Below are 22,967 nucleotides of genomic sequence, written 5' to 3' on the forward strand. Positions count from 1 at the left end.
TGCTGGTGTTATTTCCACCGTCATTGTTGAACAAGGCTTCGGTCGCGGTCAGCCACGCGCTGCGGCGGGATTAAACCTTAGGACCTCAGGAAAGATATCGATGCGCGCCCACTGAAGAGCAGATAGGAATAATTCAGCGGAGGTTTCCGCCCGAGTTTCCGCGGATCCCTATGCAGCAGCATAATAACCACTGCCTCACTATCTACCTAAACGACCAGTATGTATGGCACTTCGGGAGGGTGGTCGTAGTCGAATGATGGCAGAGGACCATTTACTACCAGGTTCCTGGAAGGAAATGGACTATCAGCAGATGATACTGACTCCTGAGGAGACGTCAAGTGTGAGTCACAAGCCAATCCTCTTGTAGTTATACTAGAAATAGCCTGGCGGCCTGCTCTGCAAAGGATGAATGTGCACCTGTGTGTACCACCGGTCTCGGCCATCCTGAGCGACCCTGATCTCTTGATGTCACAACGCATTTGCCAAGCCTAGAAACATACGCGTTTCATGATTGTATGCGATTTGACTCATCAATATATATTTTTCGTCGTGTAGGGTAACTGATAAAGAAAACCAAATAGGACGAAGAGAAGAGCAAAACGACAAACCAGAGACATCAGTGACGAACCACGTTAGACTGCCATTGACTTGGGTTGCGTACACGTGAAATATATCATCAGGTACAACCGGAACCAATTACTCCACAGTAAATTTTAATGTATTTCATCCGAAACAAGTTTTCAAATTGCAGTGGTAACAAACTCACTCGTCAACCCGGATTGAGGGCCAACAGTTGTGAACCACATCAAACTCCGATGATGCTACTCAGCGGAATGACAGCGAGGACTGTCTACTACCCTATACGAAGGATTGCGGATAACACTGAACTCAGAGTGGTAACAACTACGCGGCCAACGACCAACTTTCACCGATAACATAGTACAGCTTATAGCTCACCATACCTCCTGAGGCTGAATGTCACATCATAGTCTTATTAGCGACCCATGACAACCCCACCGTATTCGGGCCCTAGCTGAAGGCCATATGCCAAAAGTAGACAGAGTAACTGAAGATTATAAATTCCAGCGTCCAATGTAGTCAGCATCCATGGTTAAGCATGGAGCTAAGGAATGTGTGCACAGGGCTGGCATTTGTCAGCGCATAGTTGCTGGATTTTGACAGACAATGGTGACCTTCAGAACTCTAGAACGTGCCAGGAATCCTAGACCTCAGGGTGTACCGCTAAATTACGCAGATTAGCCGAAACGGTATTGCTAGCACCACCTATCATCGAGCTCGCGGTGGTTCCCTGGCTAAAGCGCGAACTTATCAACCGGAAGGTCCGTTATTCGAACCCAACTCCACTATTTCGATTCCTCATATCTAGGTAATCTGCCAGTACCTCAGCCCCTTATTGGGTATGATTGGAGCTAGGCACCGTAAGGGTGTCACAGTTGGACGACTATTATTATTATTATTATTATTATTATTAGTATAGTAGTAGTAGTACTAGTACTACAAGTATTACATATCCTCCGCTAAACTAGTCCTCAAGATGTCTACCCGCACTCACTATGGGTTGAGTGGGTTAATAGCAGGGAAGTGGTTCCCCATGAAGACAAAACCAAGAGAAACAAAGCTACTACCCATGTTTACCCGGAATGAAAGACAGGGGTAACGCGGCCGCCGACCATCATTACCAAATGGAATGGGAGTTTATCTCTATGCCTTCCAACTTGAACAAAGTTCTGCCATCTCCTCACTAAAATATTGAACTGGAATGACTGATTCAAATCATCCACTCTACTTCCACACATACTCAGTAAATTATCAGTAAACTGATCGTTCGTCCAATCATTTACTATTCATTCGTCAATGATAAGCGTCCCGTGATCACGTGACCGTTACCGAAGGCTGACTGACTCAAGACAAATTGTCGTACCCGGGCTGACACTCGTCAGATGAGACGCAAGAACAAGGGGCGTAGGAGTAACCCTCAGTCACTGTGCATTAGTCTAACATTCCTCTCGGTCTGTTGTCTCTGATTTGCACAGTGACCAGTACCCTTAACTGTCATATATCATCACTAGATGAGTTGCCTGCAAACAGTGAGCAGCTGCCGAACTTTTCAAATTCTGCAATCAAAACTAAGCACCAAAATTTACTCACAATAAGGGAACCAAAAACACCCACGCTCAGTGTGACCAATTTTTAATGTGACCACCGGACCTAACAGTTTTTGTACACTTGTTCAAACGAGTAAGGGCTACTACTCGGTTCGAAACTTAAATTTCAAACGGAAAGTTGATGGTAGAGTACCTTGCTTGTCAAACAAGGCTTTGCCACGGTGATCACATGGTCCGTAGGCAAAACACGACCGGAATCTTTGAGCCAGATATCCAAGTCAGGACCAGCCTAAGTTCACCTGCCCTCAAGAGTGTGGTACGTGCAAACAACCGGTGGCTTATGGATATGTTGAAACAAGACGACGTGAACAAACCCCTTAATCGACAACCCGGAGTCCTTAAAGATACCTAATCCTATAACCTGGAATTTCCTATCTCATCCAGCCGAAACAGCCGCATTATAGGAAACGAGTCCGGAAATGGATAGAGGAAATAGACTTGGCTTGGAGACGACAAAATTTCACTCTCCGTTGCTACGCTATGGGATTCCCATGTGGTTTGGGAGAGTAAATGCCTTGTAGTTCTTTGAACTGACCCCTGGAGAGGGTCACTTGTCCCGGTCACCCAAGGTTCCTCTGAAAACATGTCGATCAACTGCAGACAGTGTCCTTGTTCCCTCGAACCTTCGGGCGTTGAGAAATGCTTTGGACTTCCCTGTAAATCAGCACATGCTCACATCAATCGCCACTTTCAAACAACTTTTGTCTTGCAAATCATGATATTGGAAGAGGAGCGTTCAGCTGTAGCACCCTTTCGGTGCCTAGCTGCCATGCCACCCGAAGGAAGCACGAGGGCTGGGATACTGCCAGGTTGCCCAAGCCTAGACGGGGGTAGTCGAGTGGCGGAGGTCGGATTCGAACCACGAACCTTCCGGTCAGTAAATTCGCGCTCTAACCACTTGGGCCATCATGATATAATCATTGACGGGGCTCATGTACATAATATTTACCCCGGCAGACGCTGGACTCGGGTAAAAACTTAGCGATACAGTCCCGTCTCGGTCATGGACAACTTCAGCACCGGTATATCTGACGACGGAAGATTTCGAACCCCCACTTTCAACATGGATCCAAATTACCCTGGTGCCGTGATACCGTTGGCACCATACCTATGAAGACTAACTCCGGGTTTTAAGCTCGACGAGTCCCGATTAATTTGTGGCGTGATCCTACTAGGCCGGAAATAGTCCGGCTTTTCTATGCGAAAGCACCGATGCGTGTAACTCAATCAACGAACCGTGTGCGCCTCTGAATAAAGCGAAAAATCAAGAGGATGGTTGTGGGGGGGGCGATTGACCTCACGGTGATCTTACCTACAAAACCTTTGTGGGTGGAATAAAACTTTTTGTGACAAAATGTTGTATTTTGTTGCGTATGTGCGCAAATCAAAAATCATTCCAATCTGCGTTCATATTTTCGCAGCTCGCATAATTTCATTGTCCACCGAAGCAATCATACCCCTGGCAGGAAAAGTCTGGTGGAATAGTTCCATAGCGTCGCTAAGACCCCGATATGCTTAGATGGGGCTGGAAGGTTTTGACTCGTGTTCTGAACTCGATTGCCTGTCTCGTTTAGCTCATACGGCACACGTAGCTTTCGAAATTTCAATTCCATTGTGCGAATATTAGGTTCCTAGTTGTGGCATCCTTCAATGCGGGCTTAGAAACGCGGTGCTCTGTCACACATTCCCAGGGGCACAGAGGCGATGTCAGACTATTGTGGCAAGCCCACTGGCGTGAGAGCTGCTGAAACCCAGTTGAGTGATTGCAAATGTCCTCTGGACAGCGCGAAGACTTGACAAGGCTGGATAGGCCCACCGACTGTGTTCGTCAGACGGATAACAAGATGAACGTGACAGGACTGATTCGTCTGTCTCCAAGCCGGTTAGCGCGGTGTTCACCGGGCTTAATGGGCCGTGAGAGCGACAATGCTCTAGCATCCGCGTTGCACATCCACGTCGAGCTGGGTTTTTTCTGACACTAGCTTACCAAGGCGTGAGCGACGACCTGTGGTTTTGCGCTGACAGTAGGGAAGTTTGGGCAGTTTACAGACTTTCCGCTCTGATTTCTAGGATTTTTCCTAAATTTTCCTATCCCCGCCCAAGTTAGAACATTCAGATTCCCGAGACATTATTGAAAAAAGCGTCGATTACTGAATTTACGGCAAGTATACACGCAAAATTCATGCATACATAATGGGACCATTTCATCGAACTATATTTGGCATGCGCAACGTGTTATGCCCAGTGTTACAGAGTTCCCGTAATTCGCCATTAGCTACTGGCCAGTTGTTCCCCAGATATAAACACATTATTTGTGCAGCTGAATCGACTGAGGGGTGATGTTCTCATTTCCGTTGTTGTTGGCGCATAGATCGATGATTTATGTCCACAGAGATGGTGGAGTAAGCACTGGATGCATTTCGGTGAATGTTGCATGATCGGTTTCCCAACCAATAACCACGGATCGGTTCCCATCCAGACCGAAGGATTACTGTAAAGTCTGTATAGCAATGTTAAACGAAAGCTGTTGAGACCAGGAATCATGAAAGGAAGAAGTTCAATGTAAAAGGCATCCTGACTCGCATTTGAATAGTCGTTGGTTTGTTTCTTGAGCTAAGTAATTCGATTGCGAACGTTTCATCACCAGTCAAGGTGACATCATCAGTGCGGTAGCGTAGCAATGGGTCGCTGGTTGTGCACACAAGAACAGCTCAGCAAACAAACCAAAGGCCATCTATGCTACCTGAGCTATCAACATTTACCGTGTTTGAGTTTTGGCCATAACCAACAAGCACCCCGAAGCTGTTCGGATTTGAAACCCCTGAGTGACTAGAGGACACATGGAACAGAAATAAATTATGCTCAGTGATGGTGATGAGCGGCCAATATGTCTTGTCCAGCGTGGGAACGTAGGAGGGAACGTACAGAAGTCTAAATCATAACAGGGGGTCTTCACTGTTTGGTTGTTCCAAGGGACGCTATTTGATGAGAGTTCTAAGTCTGTCTTGAAGTTCTTAGACGTTTGCATTGGTATTTTTCGTGAGAACATAGCTGAAGTGTCCATTCTGGATACAGTTTAATGTATTAGTTTTCCAAATGGAGATTCGTTTCTCCAAGCATTAAACTAACTAGAGGACCGAGTATACCAAATATCACACCAGCAACTTACACCGTAATTTTTGTTCTCTTAACTGGCACCTAAATGGTTTGGGCAGAGCCGGATTTGCTACTTCTGTGAACTTGTAAATCCGATGAAAATTCGAAGGAATAAGGTCAGTTGACAAACTTGTAGAGGTCTATCAAGCCCTATCAGCCGGCCCAGGCATAATAATATTACAGCGGGTACTGGTATTGCATAAAAATGAGGTGCTGGTGTAACGGTGGATACTACTGACGGGGGGATGCGAGTAGTATTTTCTTCTCGTAAATTCGCTTCGCGTCTCTTGAAAAGTGAGGTCGATTACGGAATTTGTGGAGTCGAGTTTGCTTGCGTTTGAGCAGCAGTCGATGAATATTCAGAGAAAGTTCAGGAAGACGCGTTCAAGAAGAAGATGGGTATTTAGTTTTTGTAAACAAGATGCATATAAGAGTTTTGCTTCCCTGTCCAATAGTCTGAAGCTGTTCACTTGACGTTTCCCAATAAATAACTCCGAAACGAAGGCCTCCTCCCTTTCACTGGTATCACCCAACAAGCTATGCAGCTCAGAGAACAAATCAAAGATCATTGCTTTACACTTCAGTATAATACCGCCCCTTCCTCACACAATTCAATAAAATAATGCCCACCGGATGCTGTCCAAGACGAACCACTTTGATCGTAATGCCGAACCAAGCGAGCAGATACAGAAATGACCCTATTTTATTGTTAGAAATCTGAGCACACTTAGCTCAACTTGTCCGTTAATGACTCGCAAATGATACAAAATCAGAGTGCTGGTTTCCCTTAAATTCGATCATGTTCCTTTAGACATTTAGACATTTGGACTTTTAACTGATAACAGATTGTGCGGATGCGTTTGGATTACGAATTCTCATTGGAACAGCTCTTCTCCTGACCTGATGCAATTATTCTGGATAGTCCACACCAAACAGAAGGAGCACTGGACTCGACTTTTACTGCTCTTTGAGCTCATCATTCGCCGAGTCGGGGTTGGAACTCCGGATGCCCGACATACGAAACGAGCGTGTTACTAGTACTCTATCAGAGTACGCTGGATTCGCATGCCTGAGCAATGTGACTGATTCACGATCAATAATTCGAATGCGTCCAGCGTGCGCTGGTGGAGTAGTCATAACACTTTCCCCTCGCATGTCGGATCTGCGGATTTCAAACCCCGGCACAGCCGAGAATGTGCGCTGCTGATGAGCACTAATAACAGCAAAACTCGAGTCGATTGCTTGCTCCGGTGTGGACTCACCGGAATTATTACGCCTACACTGGAAGACGACTGATCAAACCAGAGTGATGTGAGCGCACATTCTACAAACCCCGGAACCATCGATAACTAATAAATGTTTCCATTGACCCATTGAATGACCTGGTAGAAATGCTAACGAAGTGCTTAGCATCACTTCTAAAACGAGGCTTCACGCATCAAGCCCTTCAAATGAGGTAAGGCTCCATCAGGCAATTCCCATAGTGTTGTTGATAATACCTGTGCCCATCTTACTTCATCTTTTTAGACTGACTCAGAGGAAAGCTCATCCCGAATAAATGGCGTGCCACTAATATAATAAAGTTTGGACAAAAATTCGCAGGTCGGTGAGGCACATGTTCGGATCGCCTACTAGCGTTTTGCTTGCTCAGGGGCGTTCATCGCACTCTCCATGGTTTACCGGTTTATCTTGGCTGTGGCTCTTCAAGACTTCTTGGCCCATTCCTAAAGACATTTGGGTTCAAGCGATTTCAAAAAAAGCCGGAGGGCTCATTTTTGGCGATCTGGGTCACCAGTCAGACAGCGTTCCTCGACGGATCGACCCACCCTCGAATTCTTCACCCAGATATTCGCGCAAACTCCGGAAACGGTATGGTGAAATGCCATTCTGATGCGACCAAGCACTACTGATGACATTAGGTTCCTCCAACTGCAGAACTACTTGACGCTCCACCAGGTGCCTTATGATAAAGCTACAAAGACCAGAAATTAAATATTAATGATGGCACTTAGCATTCACATTATCCGAAAAAAAAACGCACCGTGATTTTTGTGCCAAGAATACCCGACCAAACCACAACATAAGTCATTTGTTGAGTGAAGCAACCCAGATTGCAGCCAGCCGAATACCAAGTTTCGCAACATTTCCCATCCCGTTTTTGGAGAAATAGAAAATAGTCTCTATAAGTGCGTGGTCTGCCTGTTATATGACCATCACAATCCCCCAGGCCTTCCGTAATTGCATTGGACCGAAGCTCAGTCTCATTTACCTTGTATCCTCCATATATCATCGCTATCTAGACTTGTCGGCACAATGCCAGATGAGTCACTTTGTCTCAAACAGTAGACGCAGGTGAATGGTCCTGTCCCCTCAATTGCTGTATGCGTCGTGAACTGCAGTCGTCACAGGGTAAGTCGGCTTTGAGAAGATATATCGATCACTCACTTGTGTCCTGTTATCCGTCTGATCAGCACAGTAGGCAGGGTCATTGAGCCCCGAACAGCTGCTCATTTAGTATGCTAGCTTTCTGTCGGTCGTCTGGGTTTCCGCAGACCTCAAGACAGTGAAGTGGGAATGTGGGAGACAGCACCGCACTTTAAAGTGTACATCGAAAAACGGCACCAATTAATTTTTTGAAGTCTAGGTTTTTCGGAAGCATATATCCTGCGGCGTTTGATTTGCGCCAACCTGTATTTTGTGTGTGAAAAGACGCAAGCTATTCGGATAAACGGAAACAATAACAGGTGAGAAACCCTAGAGTAACACATAATTGGCTTCACTATTTTAGCTTGAGTGACGGGAATCAAAACCAAGCGATGAGTCAGATACCAAAGGGTGTTTCCCAGTTCTTCGGGCATTGAGGAAAAAAACATCGAAATGCTCACTGCATTGAACGCATTCAAACAACATATCGACGACAATGTTTCTCGCAGTGTTGCAGTGTAATTTTGGTGATGCCTTGCAATTGGTGGCAGCTGAATCAGTGGTCTTCATCGAACAACGATGAGCATATCAGCTTCATTGAAAGGGTCAGTCAGTTGAACTTCGTTGCTGCGCAAACGTCCCTCAAAGTGATTCTAAAGTGATCGTTGCTTACCGATCAATTTTGGCTCGATGATACGAATACACATTTAATTCGCAAGCCAGTAGGGGCCATTTGTCTCTGCTTGTCCAGTTTTCAAGGTTTCCACAGCTTGCCGTATATTCATCTGATTTCTGTTTGACTGTGGAGGAAGAACTCATGTCTTTGGAGTTGCCCTATCGATGAATCTCCCTGCTGCCCGTATAAATCTGGTATATACATATTGGTTTGAGCTTCCGCGGTACCTTCATCGTTGATAACTGTTGATACATCAACAGGTTTGTGAACTGCTATCACATTCAATCACTAAAAGGTCAGGTAATCAACTGAGCTGTCTCTAGGGTTCATCGTGTAGTTCAGTCCCACTATTTTGCTAGCACGAATAGGTCTGCATTCGGTAACCCGAATTTAGTTAGGCATTTTTAGCTTAGCAGTGACCAATGATGTTCCAAAACCAGTCGATTAGCATTCAACTTGCCTAATTTTCTTTTTTGATAAGTTTGACCAAGTCAGAATTTTTATGGCCTAATGGATTTTTTGTTCGCAACATTTTTTTCTCATTGGGCGCCGAAAGATTGGTCTTGAAATCATATGGAGATGAATAGCATGGCTACCAGCCCATACATTTTATTGTTTTCCCCTAAACGCTTTTTCCCTTAGGTGTAGTCTCTTGACTACTCGATGAGCCCCAAGAAGGGTGAAACCTGTCGTAGGTTGTCGAAGATTTTTCAACAACCTTGTGAGTAGCTACCTCCACGAAAACAAACTGCGATATCTCGGATATCGTACCGAATGAAACACGAGGCGGTTTGGTGTAGCACATCCAATCGAAGAAGGACATCATAAATGGGAGGTTTAGCTTCGCTTCAGGTGAGTCTCCTGTGAAAACCAAACTGGTATTCAGATGAATGTTTCTGTGGAATTTCGTGCAATTTGGTTTCAAGTAAAACATAAGGTTGATGGAAACTCGGGGACTGCGTTTACCTGATGAGCCCCAAAAAGGGCAAAACCGGTCGTGGGCTGTCGACGGATGTTCAGCAACCTTATGAGTAGTACATGTATCGTGATATCTCGAATATCGTAGCGACTGCAACATGAGGCGGCCTGGTGCACCACATTCAGTTGCCTGGAGACATCACAAACAAGAGATTCAGCTGGGTTCCAGGTGAGTCTCTCGAAAAACCAGATTAGTTTGCAAATGAGTGTATATTCGCTAATTTCGTGCAATTTGGGCTCAATTAGAACCTAAGGTGGACAGAAACTCGGGGATAGCGCTCACCTGATAAGCTCGAAGAAGGGCGAAACCGGTCGTGAGCTGTCGAGGCGTTTTCAGTAACCTTACGGGAAGTGTGTTATGTCTCGCAACCCAGTCTTATGTTTAACATGAAGATACATGTAGCTATATGGCTTGAATGGGCCACAAACCCAGATGCGTAAAGCTTGTCAATCAGGTGCAAACCGGTCTCGAAGTCTGACAGGGTGGAAATGCGCCTTTGCATTGTAAGAACCAGCACAAAAAATCTGCCAACTTTCCGGATTGTCCAACTGCAATGGCTACAAATGATGCAGATTAACAAACCTTCCATTTCATCGATTCTGCGACCTTGTGGTACATATTTTTCATTGGTACACTGCCGACATGTTATCCGCATATTCCCTCGAAAATTCTATCCACTTCGTGCGACACCTCGCACAAACAATTCCCACCATAGAGACGCGTGGCTGTTTTCTGCTCTACCGGTACATCAATGTTTCTCCAGGGGTTCCAAAACGTGACTTTCCGTTACTAGTCCTACCTCATCGAAAATTACATTGGACTACCGCAGAGACCCGTCGCCATCGTAACCGTGCTACCCACACCGGATTACTGTCTAAAACAGATCGTCAAGTGCCAGAAAAAAACGATTCATCTTGCTGCTCACGTATTCAGTGTCGTAAGCCTGTATGTACTTTCACATATTAGACAGTACATGCTCATCCGACCATCTCAAGGGAGGATGACGCTCGTCTGGTGCATACTGTTCGGCAAACGTGGGCAACCGTAGGTTTGAATTGACTTTTTGACGCCAACAGTGAAGCTACACTGTTGCTGATGTCATACCATGGTTCCGTTTGGTTTTCCGCGACGCAATGAATCAGCTAATTTCGGTGTATCCCTAATCTCCTCAGTGCATAAGAGGCCACAAGAGGCCCTCAAGTACACCACTATAGTTGACTCACACAGTCAGTCTGCACCGTAAAATGTTGGTCTACCAAGAGGCGAAGAAAGTTGAAGCCGGTCCAAGGGGCTTGTCTGGGCCGTGAGGGCTGAGAGTAAGTCGTTGGGCGGACGATTTGATTCTCGGGTTAATGCGGAACAGCTTTGAAAAACGAGTACATTAATAGATAAGCCCATCACGAAAAAACATCTTGCGAACGAGTCCACCACGTTCCCTGCTGAAGTGAGCTATTTGGGTTGATAACAGGTAGTTTAAGCCCAGGTATGACTTGCGTAGGTGTGAAATCACTCCTCGAGTGTTTCTACAACAGAGCTCAAAATAATTGCGCGAAGCCTCCATCCCCGTCTTTATCTGTCATGTTGATAGTTGCCTTAGTGCACAAGCCCCTTGTTGCCCAGGCTACACATCTCGCTTTTCAACGGTGTCCAAACGCGATTCGGTGGCGCCAATCGATTCACCCAGTCGATAAGTCATCATAAGCACACCATTTGATATACTCGGCTTTAATAATCGAGGGCACAAGTCGCAAAAATGCCGTGTACTTAGAAAATCATCCAGCTGTAGCACCCCTTCGGTGCCTGGCTGCCATGCCAATGGAAGGAGGCACGAGGGCTGGGATACGGCCAAGGTGTCCAGGCGTTCGATATGCTGAGGTACATGTTGTATCAAGCCCTTGCGGCTATTTTTTAAGAGGACATGAGTCATTCAGCGGAAACCAAGCCCAAATAAGGTTTTTCGGTCAGTCGATTGTTACAGTGGACTGATTTACTGAGGTTTGTTTCTCGCGCTGGGACTGCGCATCGGCAAGTGGCGGTGATGCATGTGCATGCTCGGATCGATGAACTTCTGACTACAGGAGGGGGGGGGGCAAAAGTGCTAGGCCGGCATGTCAGTGGGCTTAGTGGAACGGTGTGAGCTGAGGTAAACATGAGCTAATGAAAACCGGTTTTGTTCGAAATTGTGAACGAATGAGCGACTTCTGACTGATGCGTTTATGTAGCTAGTGCTTCCGAAATCGAAGGAGCTATCAGAATGATCAGCGATGTCAAGGCTGTTTGCTCTAGTTCACACCTTGAGGTTGTTGGGCTCGACATCATCACCGCCCAAAAGGGTTTCGAACTTCATGTCACTCGTGGTTTGCCTAACTCGTGTTGTCGACCGGAATAGGATGTCGCGAAAACATGAAGGTTCTAGTGAACAATGAATCAGCACTAGTCCCAGATATAAGTAAACTTTCTTCAGAAAATGGAGAAGGCACGTCAAGTTCATGAGTGTTTTGCACCTGCTGTACTTTTTGTACGGACGTCACACAAAGGCATTCCTTGGGACGGACTCGGACCACGGTTGCCAGCCAGTTGTTCTGCTGACCGAGGGCTAGGGAACCATCACACCTATGCAACTGAATTTCACAGCTGATTCACCACACTCCTGTCCAATGAAATCACAGCTGATGTCTCCCAACGCCATTTGAGTGAAGCACTGCGCACATCTCACGGAATGAAGGTCGCTAGCACACTGAAATCATCGGAACTCACGTTGAATCAACTACGCGTTTAAGATGAGGCGTTCGATCCTTCACTCATGGCATTTCTCGTGAGTTTAAAAATGTGATCAAAAGCATTTCCAGCATCCCAATCAATACTGTACGATCCTCTCGGATGCTTAGTTGCTAACCTAATCTTTCTGGTTGAAATCTTCGAAGATCTAGTCGAACGTTGCTCACGAGACATGTCGGAACAAAGATGCTGCCACTTTAGTTTCGCATGCTCTCCTACAAACACGTCGTAACGAGCTACGCTTGATGAAGTATGGGAAATGACTCAGGACCGCTTGTACTGCATTAGTCCTTGTTAAATCACAGAAATCAGAGTTACTCTATCTTATAGTCACAAAAGTGAAGTCTCATTTATCGCTTCAGGCTGTCTGACAGGGTCCTCGTTCATGAGTGTCTGAAGAAGTCACGACAGCGAAAAGCTTTACACGTCCAGATACGGCAGATACCAAGTCCCTCAAACCGGAGGAAGTTGATTCGTTTCTGCCCTTATGGGGCTGCTGTATATTTTTAAGCGATACGCAAGACATACTACCTCGGTGTAACAACGGAACACGTTTGCCTGAAGATTTCAGAGATGATTTTGTTGACACGGTTATTGTGGATGAGACCGCTGAATGTCTGAAGTATGAATGGTCCAACCAGGTACTTTTCGGATGTCGTTTGCTCAATGCGGTCATATGCCCTCCAGAAAATACTTGAATGAGACTTAGGGCTGCACACGACTGAGCTTGTCCTGTTCTTTTCGATAATGTTTTCGTATTTGCAGTGATGTCAGCAACAGACGATTCCATTCGATTCTGTCCGACGAGTGGCAAGGATGGTAGAGCCAAGACATTCAAAGTTGAGAGCGTGCTCGCACTCGTGGGTCCAATACAGAGTGAGTCATAAAACAGAACGCTGTTTTCATCGTGTACACTTTCGGTTAACTAACGAACCGTTTGTGAGGCCATCAGTAACAGACTGGATACGGCTACGTTCCCGATCGATACGTCCCTGTGTTACAGTCTAAGATTCAAGGATATGGGAGGGGTCGGTCTTGTACACTTCGATCCTTTGTCGAATCGAACCCACGACTGCCAACCAACTAGTTTAACACAAAAAAACGATGAGATTATCACATCTGGATTACTTTTATCAACCACCTCGGTAATTAATCGCCACCTATTTGATGTCATTCGAAGTAGCAGATCAAGCCTTCCATGTAGGAAAGCTGATGACGATATATGGCTCCCTTTAGAGAGTCAGGTCATAAATCGGACCACTTGCGAATATGTCCACTTTTTAACACCAATTAGACGTCACTTTTCAGTGTCAAACTGTCATCTGGCACACAGTTACGTGAGTTCACACCTAAGACTTGTTGCACCACGCTGATGATGATAACAACGACTTAATAGCGTGGAAGCAACAGACGGTCTGAGGAGGACGAGTGGCACTGTGCTGTCCAGTTTTTCGTGGACCAGTCATCTCTTTTCTAAGCCTTCGAATCACGATCATATCAAACGAAAACAGTTAATCAACAAACAGAAAAATTGGTCTGATTCTGATTTGAAAAACGCACCGTAACTTCTGATAGCTGACGCAGAGCTACCGGATCTACCGGAAGCCGCTAATTGCTAAACAGTGGCTAGATCCGCGCCCCTGTTTAAGCTGATAAGCCCTTACTGGCAGAAGCAGCGAGGCGGCAAAATCAAACGCAGTCGAAAGAGCATCAATGATGTCAGATGTGACTGTTAGTCGGACTAGCTGTTGACCAATTCAGGTAATCACTAGTCCTTAGATGAGTTGTCAGAGCGTTTTGCCTCGGAGGAAAACCGACAGCCAGGCCTTGGAGTTGGAATAGAACCAAATGTTCAAGTTGAACGTACGAACAAATGTGGGTAGTCAACAGTAGTCATTTGATTGCCTGAATTAGGCTGGTTAAACCGAGAATCCCACCCAGAATCAGACAAACCAACCACAATAAATGGCTGTCCGTAGAAGCAACAACCTGAAACTATTTATCGCAGGGTTATATGCCCGATTCCTTGACACCCATCTGATAAGTTTATACAAGAAAGAGATTATTCATGTGGCTCGGCTTTACCAGATCCGACCAGATTTTTACCCTGTTGCTCATTGCCGTCCTGACTGGATAGCAGTTCGGATCACACCTCAGCAGAGAAAGGTTTTGTATGGGCATAGATAGGCACCAGTGCCTCCATACTGATGTTGCTGTCAAGGCCTATGATGCTTAGGCACTACGCATCTCCCTCACAGTCCAAAACAACCGCTGACAGTTTCAACTAAGCGACCAACCGAGAAAAACAGGCAAGCATAAATCTCTCCAAAAATTTTTTCGAAAATAAAAATAGCCCAACACACTCGGACAATCACTGAAAAATCCATACGAAAAGACCGGATAATTGGAGAAACAAGAACGGATTGCGAGGGGGGAAAGAATCAAGCAGCACGAGGAAGTACACATGAGGATTGTGATGAAAACGGTCTAGATATATACATGATAGGCCCGAAAAACCTGAGGACAAGCAGTCAATGCAGTGCCGAAAACCACGTTAGTCAGACAGGCGGGTGAATTGCGCACCAAAGCGGTACGCGTAACAAGGAGCGAGAAAACAGCGGGAAGACATAACAAAACATATCCTAGTGTCCAGTTGACGAAGTTAAATAATCTGAACTTCTGATGTGTTGGTTGGTGGGCGACGATGAGTATAAACGAAAACCACCTCCAGAAGTGAATGGATGGGTATAAACATAGACAGATAATTATGAAGGTTAAAGGAGACATCTCAAACCGGTATCATAAATGGGTTGTTGGTTGCTCTACGGGTTGTGTTAGTTGGGGCGAGACGCGGCAGCACGGTTCAGACGGTAGAAGGAGAGCGACGAATAAAGATTATGGGTGAAAATGGAAGTGAGAGACCGTCAGCTGATGGGTGACGGATGAAGGAAGCGTGAACGAACAAAATGCGGTGGTGGCTGTGAGCGTCAAGGAGTACAAGGTAAATGGAACAACAGAAGCTTTGGTAAGGCGCACAAGATGAAGCGGCAAGGCCGCGGGTCGGATAATGAACCAACATATAAGAAAATAACCGGGGTCACCGAATACCAAATCCACAAAGGGTGGTGCCTATAAGCTGTTTCCAGTCAAAATCTGAATTGGGGGTGTATGAACACACGTTCGGGATTGGGGGATCGACTAGAGTCCAACGCCGGTGCTCCTCAGCCAAGATGAGAGCACAATACGGTACGCTAGCAGTGCGATGATGGAATTCCTCGGGAGAAATGGTGGTACGAAAACCGCGCCGAACTAGCTCGTGAGTACACGTATCCAAGGAAGATGCATGGGCTACAATAAGCATGCAAGTATCTGAAATTTAAGCGTTAAATGACAGTAGTATGAGGAACTCATATAACTAAGAATGAAGGTTACAAAACCGTCAGCCGTATGCATAGTAATCTTTTTGGAGTAAGATTCCTATACAACAAAGCGATTTCCTTCGATCCCCATGTTAATACCATTACGCCTTCTTAAGAGAGGACGTCTCAAAGCAGACTGTTCGGCTAAAATCCAATCACGCAAATATCTTCCATTGCGGACTACTTTAGTGATGGAGGTATAGGCACCTCGGAATGATTGAGGTAAGCTAGCACTAAGTCCCTTCCCCGTCCACCTTTACTCTTTTCTTTACAATAAGGCTTTCAAATAAATCATGGTTGTACGGCAGTGAAGCATCGGCGTTGAACACTGATGTCATGCTGTCGATGATGATGACTCAAATCAGTTGCGTTTAAACAACCCGAAAGATCCACAAGCCCCAGATCTTAGGTCATCCGGAAGCCAGTACTGGATTACCGATCGCATCTTGCAATTTGTTCCGATTGGATGAGCTCTCTTCATCCACATAGGCCGAGTTCACAAAGTAGTTTATCTAATAAGCAGTCACAAGGCAGAATAGCTAATGACTGACTGAGTGGGCTAGGTACGAAAGGAAAGGCAAGGAGATCACTGAAGTGTGATGCACTGTATGTTTCTATGTATCCATCGATTCAGCTTACAGAAAAGATGATGCGGTAAATCCATCCGACCACAACTTTATCAACACAACAGCGATCGATGCTAGAAGTGAAAATGTTTCTAGTTAATTGGCTTTGGCGAATTTAGCCCGTGTGACTGAAAAAAAGGTCGGCAAAGTTCAGAAAACAACCGCGCAAGTAAACCCCTGGTTTGATGTCAATTATTACGCATATTCACATCCACGGATAGAAGGTTCTATTAAGAAAAGAGATCTTGTTCGGCCCGATGAGTGTTCTTCCTCTCTCTAAAGTAGAATCACTGTGTCTGTTTAGCTTGGTCTAAGTACTTATTCCTCTATCAAGACAAGTAGAACATAAGGTTGACGGAAACCAGGGGACTGCGCCTACCTGATGAGCCCCAAAAAGGGCGAAACCGGTCGTGGGCTGTCGACGGATTTTCAGAAGCCTTATGAGTAGTACATTACAAAGATAGGACAATAGTCCATTTCAAACCGAGTAACCGAAAGAAACGACTGACATCCAACGATTGAATGATGGTGGCGGGGTCACTAGCTTGCCTGACAGTGGTTGAGGCAAAATGTCTAATCGGAAAGATTGTGAGATACAGCGAACTACAATATAAAGTGTTAGGGGACCCCACAGAACAGATTTTGAAATTGCGAAGGAGTAAACTATCGTTGATATGATACCCGAAGACCTACTGCACATCCTTGATGTAAATATGGGACTTTTTGGCGAGAAATAATCATCACAAAGCCACAACTAATCAAACAATTTTAGGATTTTGATACACGGACTGGTAGTGCTGCTGAAACCCCATGCCGCATTTTGCAAATGCGCATGTCCTTGATGAGTGGCATCTGACTCATCTAAACAAGGTTGTCAAAGCAAAATTCAAGCAGACTACAGCCTTCCAACTTTTTTGTGCCGTTATCTGGTTTCACTGGTTAAATAGTCGACAAGTACATTCCAAATTTCCAGATTCCCTCACCATGCGGCGGATTCGTCATTTATTTGGGTTCTTACTTACTTGATGGCAGGCATAAAAACAACGTAGCCAACAAAGTATCATGCCTTATCGACTTCCCATTCCACTGATTTGTGCGCGCTCCCTGTGCTCTGCGCCGAAATCCGCCAGGTTTTTTTTCAAATACGCAGGTCATGTCCTCACCCAGACTGTTTAGCATCACACTTGGATAAGTGATCTTCCTAGAGCTATTTGAGGGTGTCGTTGTGTCTGGTTGTATCAAGAAGTGAATAAGAATAACATGGCAATGTTTGTGGTCAGCACCTGAATGACCAGGTACATTTACCAGTTTGGTGCAGCTGTTCTGAACTATACGACGAAACCAGCCCAAGAACATTGCGTACCCGAATCGCCTTAGACTGAGCAAATAGACCACATTTACCGGCTTTCGGTGATCGGGGTCTTGTCCCTGAACTCGTTTACTACGGACTAAAAGAACCCAGTAAACAACCCCATCGCTTAAAAAGGTCGAAGCTTTTTATCAGAAAAGTTTGAGCATCAAGAGTTTGATAGTTTTCGGACAACTGAATAAGAAAGCAGATGGGTTATCTCCGTTAGGGCCTGCAGTGCTCACAGCAGACGATGTACACATACCATACACACCCATACTAAACGGGGTAAGCTTTTTACCCTCCGGTCCCACAATGCTGTCTCATTGTAGCTTAGGAAAAGTGACAAAATGCAACGGTTTTCGGAATAACTAAGGGTCGGTAGTGATTTAAGCATGCGCGTGTCGTTTCCACCGACCAATCTAACCACAATGGTACGATTGGGCCTGGAAAAAAATTCGCATAAAATTCTACAGACGACTTCACTTTGCCGTTGTTCCGTTGAATGGCGAAGTGGTTGAAGACTGGGGCGTATCAATGGTTAGAGACAATGTCAGACATGGCCCAGCCGCGCCCTAAGTCACGCTCAAGCATCCAAGCTATTGCCTTCAATGCATAACCCCCTTCCCAATCCCCCACAGTCTACTGACAGTGCTGTATTTACGCACTAGTTTATCAGCTCCGGCCTCCAATGCGCAGCTACCTACCCACCTCCCCGAGCTAGAGCCAGCTACAGCTACAACCAGTGTACGACAAGCACGCGGTTATTACAGCTGACAATGATGAAACCACATATAGGTCAACTAGATTGGATAACAGGACTGAGGCAACAAATTTTAATTAGACAAATCATGCAACGAAAGACCCCTGTCTGCTGATCCATGGAGAATCTAGGAGGGCTCAATAGCTAGTGCATGAGTTACCGCGCATTTTTCACTGCATACAGGAAGATGCGGGAGGGGCGGCGGTGAAATCCTACTATTTCTGCCAAAGTCTTCCATCCTTTTCCACCAGAATCCGTACATATCCTTAGAGTTCACCTAAAACATTTTCGTTTAACATTTGAGGATAGTAACTGCTGGTGGTGTGACCTTGTCTCTAATGATGACAATGGGAAAAGTGGTGCCACGACAAAAATGTCTTCGAGTAGATAACTGATGTTCATATCAAACCGCTTTTACTTTCCAATACCATTCATATTCTGACTTTCTGAAACATAATTACTCCCTTTTGCGATTGTAAGCTTATCTTGGAATCGGATAGCGCACCTCTTCCTTTTTCCTTACCTTGAAAATAAGTCACAAATGTCTGTTTTTGCGTTGCACGTGGAGGTACAAACTAATACGACTTTGTCACGCACCCAAGCCGATTCACATCATTCCTTCTGGATCATCACCAACGTCACACAATTTAGAAATACATGGTTAAAATTCTTATCTACAAAGATTCTCCCGGAAAGAGGCGAGCATTTGGAAATCAAGACTTCGATTGTTTTAGGATTTAGATAGAGCAGTTCATGCGGATAAGCTGGGATAACCCTGATGGTACGAAGGTCCCAAATCAAGAGGAAAAAGAAATCTACTGAAGATTTTCCAAATTTTCGAAAAGAAAGCTTTATTTCTTTGAAGGTTCAATTTACCAGGGGATCCATTTGTAAAAAAGGGTTCTATATTGTGTCCTTGGTTTGCTTCCATAAATATTCTTGGATAGGAGGAGCCACGGTAAGCATCGTCATGCCCAGGTCATGAGACCTTGAACTTAAGAAAGCCTGAAGCATAATATAACATTTGCTCCAGAAAGGTTGGGACACAGTGTTCTGTTAATGAGTCGATGTTCGTAGACCGACTTGTCCCAGGCAATTCGCGTGCGTGGAATGTCTTTGAGCATTTCACTTGAGAACCTATCCAGTTCCTCTCTTCTTTTATAGAGTTTGTAGATAGTGAGAAAATCTTGAGCCAATCAACGCTGATGAGTACAGAATCCCTGTACAACTGTTTCATCCCTGGTGGTCATCACCAACAGCATGTAGCTCAGGAATCCCTTGGGCGATTCAGTAATTAGCCAAGCGGATAATCGGCAGAACCATTAGTATCGTGTAAGTTTTTCCGCTACTTTAAAACGTTCGATGTCAATAGCTCATCTTGAAAACAACATATAAGCCTATTTATCCATGCTGTTCAGTTTCTTCTTCCCATATGGCATCAAAAATGGCCAAGTGGTTTCGGCTGCTATGCCATATCGAGTGTAAGTGACCATAGTTGTAAGAAATCCCAGGATGAGCAAGGCTTTTCGGGATTACAGTTTTGACGTTTGTAACAGAGTTCACTCCAAGCTTCGTTGTAGGTGTTCATCAAACACTTTTAGATTTTAACGATAGACCAAGTAGAACATAAGGTCGACGGAAACTCGGGGACTGCGCCTACCTGATGAGCCCCAAGAAGGGAAAAACTAGTCATGGGCTATCTCCTAATCTGTTTGCATCGAACGTAGCGGTCAAAAACCATGAAGTGTTGCCGTAGTGCTAGCTTGCGTCGTCGAGGGTTTGAATCTCCCAAACGATTCATCAAACGCGCGATGAGACAGCTGTAGTGTTTCCCGGCTTCCTAGTAGAGCTGGTCCGATGGACCATTCTGTATTAATAAACAAATAACGTTCTCCAACTATTGACAGTATTACACTTGAACCCTTCAAATCAAATTCAGCAACAGCTATAGTAGTAAATCATATAAAATAGTGCACCCAAGGTTGTCCGATCTATTGTCACTCCATCTCACACACACACGTGGGAATCAGGATTGACAGTGTGGTCGTACTTAAGTCCGGAATCTTGAAGAACAATGCAGTCAAACAAACTCTGAGTAGGTGCGGGGACACCCTCACACATCACCTCACCTTTTGATTTGTGCACAGCCAAAAGTCGCTTGGTCAGCCCACCCGATCGGTCATAATAGTTGGATATTGTTTCACCGGGATCGAAGTCTTTCGTTGAGGACAGCGGCTCGTAGTTCACATCGACTTGGTAGCCACAAGCCCGGAGGTCCTGTGGACTCATCATTCGTGGGACGCAGTTGTACCAACCAAACCATTCGAATAGATGTGGTTCGATACGGATCAGCAAGTCAGTCTGACAAGGAGAACAGAAGGAAGTTTGTAACTCGTAGATGGGCGTAGTTAAGGGACACGACGAGAAAAAGGCGAAGCCAGCGCACCGGTGCTCATTTGTTGGAAGAAACTGGTGTTATAAAATCCACGGAAAAAAGAAAGTGAAATTCGGAATACAACTCCTGTTGGCATAGAAATCCGAAAAGTTATACACAATGGACAGCTTTCATCAAGCCCAAAACGCGGATTCCTTTCGGTCGCCTATCCAGCCACCACGTCTGTATGTATGTTTAGCACAGTTGTCATCCGTGCAGTAACGTAATAATATTTTTGCTGGACATATAATTCCAACACTTATTGGCAGACCATGGTTAACACGTGTCACACGGTCGATCAACAACACATCAGTTGATGCAATTCTGGCCCGGGTATCACATCCTTGAGCTACCGCATTCGGTCACGACAACGGTTGCGAACAGGTGAGAACTCATATGTACTCTCCAAAAGACTGCCACCAGGAACGGAGGCATTTTGCCTCTCTCTGATGGGATGGCTTAACTTTGGGGGCGTTCGTCTTGAGAGTTAATGTACACAGCTTAGACAGCAAGTGAAACCATCTTAATTTACACTCTCCCTCAAGGACAACTCGAAGGAACTAACAGAAAACGATATTTTATGAGATTTGACCTTCCTTCAGAAGGAGGGAACTGCATGTCCGAAGCTATTCCGAGAAGACTAACACCAGGCAACTTGGAAGCATACTCTGTGCATTAAAATCCGACTCAATCTCATGTGTTGAGAATCGCAAACGTTTAGTTATGCTATCAGTGTTCGAGCACGACTCTACAGAGTGCAGTGCATTGACCAGCCGTATACTGATAAGGCATTATCATCACGGCCTTGGTTAACTGGTTTGGCTTAGGTTGCATTATCACAAATATGAAAAAGGTTGTCCGCACGCTTATCCACACTACCAGAGTTGTTGAGAAGTTACTAACTTACGAGGAAAAAGTCTCAAAGTGGCAATGGCAGTACACATCACTGAGGCGTCAGACGTTCATTGCCTTCGCAACAACACAGCCAGGAATTCACCGTCCAGGCTAATAGACGGGCTACAGTCAGGTCCAAAAAACAAATTTCAATATACGTTTCATCCACAGAGACAGAGAAGTAAGCATGATAACTGCTCATTATTCGGTCAACTCCAATCATTTTGCACCAGAATTGACAGACAATCGGTAGTATGCAAGCCTCGAATACCAATAGGATGTAATTTCTCACGGCGTTGTGAACAGGAATGTGGGTTAGGAATAATGTTGCGAGATGGACCAAGTGGTTAGAGCGCGAATTTACTGGCCGGAAGGTACGTGGTTCGAACCCGACCTCCACCTCTCGACTTCCCCTGTCTAGGCTTGGGCAATCTGGCAGTATCCCAACCCTCGTACTTTCTTCAGGTGGAATGAGAGTCAGGCACCGGAAGGGTGGTATAGCTGGACGATAAGCATTTTGCGATCTAGCTACAGCTAAGTTGCATTCCGTTGAATGTTTTGTTGAATATTGCAAATACCGTTTCCCTGAGGCACGAGTTGCAACATTGCAACAATGCTGATAAAAAGAAAAGGTATCATAGTTTTTCCTCTCCGAAAATACTCCTTAGGGAACTGATCAGCTGTGGTCTCTTCTGGGGATAAGTTTACTGAGGAAAATGCCTCGAAAAGCAAACTAAGAGCGATATCTTTGGAAGATAGCCTGTCCAAGGGGAGGGGCAACTATACATTCAGTTGCATGCCAACGTACCCACGCAACAGTTGAAAAAATGGTGACGAAATTTGAATGTTGAGCTTCAGAATACAGTCTAGAATCATGTCAGTAGAACAAAGAAAAACGTGCAATCGTGATTTGTTGGACCGTTTTGTGTTTTGCCAACCAAGCATAGCAAACGCCTCAAATTGCATGCCTGACTCACATGTGTACATAAAAATGGGAGTCTCTGTTTCATCGAATAAGCCAGATATGAAAAAAGTCACGTCTCAATTTCTTTAAGGACGAAACCGCGTACATGCAGTTGTGGGTGTGCCAAAACCAGGGAAGCACATACACGCGAGCACGGTCGCTGGAGAGCCAGTCAATAAACTAGGACCTAGAACGCTATTAGTGTTCAAGCCGTCGGGAACACTGATATCAGTGGTTGAGTTGGGAATGAATGAGTGAATGAATGAATGGAAAGAGGGAGTGAAAGGTTAGCAACGGAAAGTATCACTTTCACACTTGAC

General features: G+C 45.2%; 1 protein-coding gene across 1 annotated transcript in view; it reads right to left on the bottom strand.

Annotated features, from left to right (window-relative positions):
• Positions 1–14,525: 14,525 nt before the first annotated feature.
• The window catches only part of T265_01146 (hypothetical protein), a gene marked incomplete at both ends in the record, with an annotated part of 65,789 nt that continues 57,347 nt past the window's right edge, over positions 14,526–22,967 (bottom strand). Inside the window, 2 exons of the mRNA XM_009165107.1 lie at positions 14,526–15,568; positions 20,485–20,716. Of these exons, the coding sequence (XP_009163371.1) occupies positions 15,297–15,568; positions 20,485–20,716 (504 nt within the window). The remainder of the gene's footprint in view (positions 15,569–20,484; positions 20,717–22,967) is intronic.

This window comes from Opisthorchis viverrini (assembly GCF_000715545.1).
Source record: "Opisthorchis viverrini unplaced genomic scaffold opera_v5_12, whole genome shotgun sequence".
Lineage (NCBI taxonomy): Eukaryota > Metazoa > Platyhelminthes > Trematoda > Opisthorchiida > Opisthorchiidae > Opisthorchis > Opisthorchis viverrini.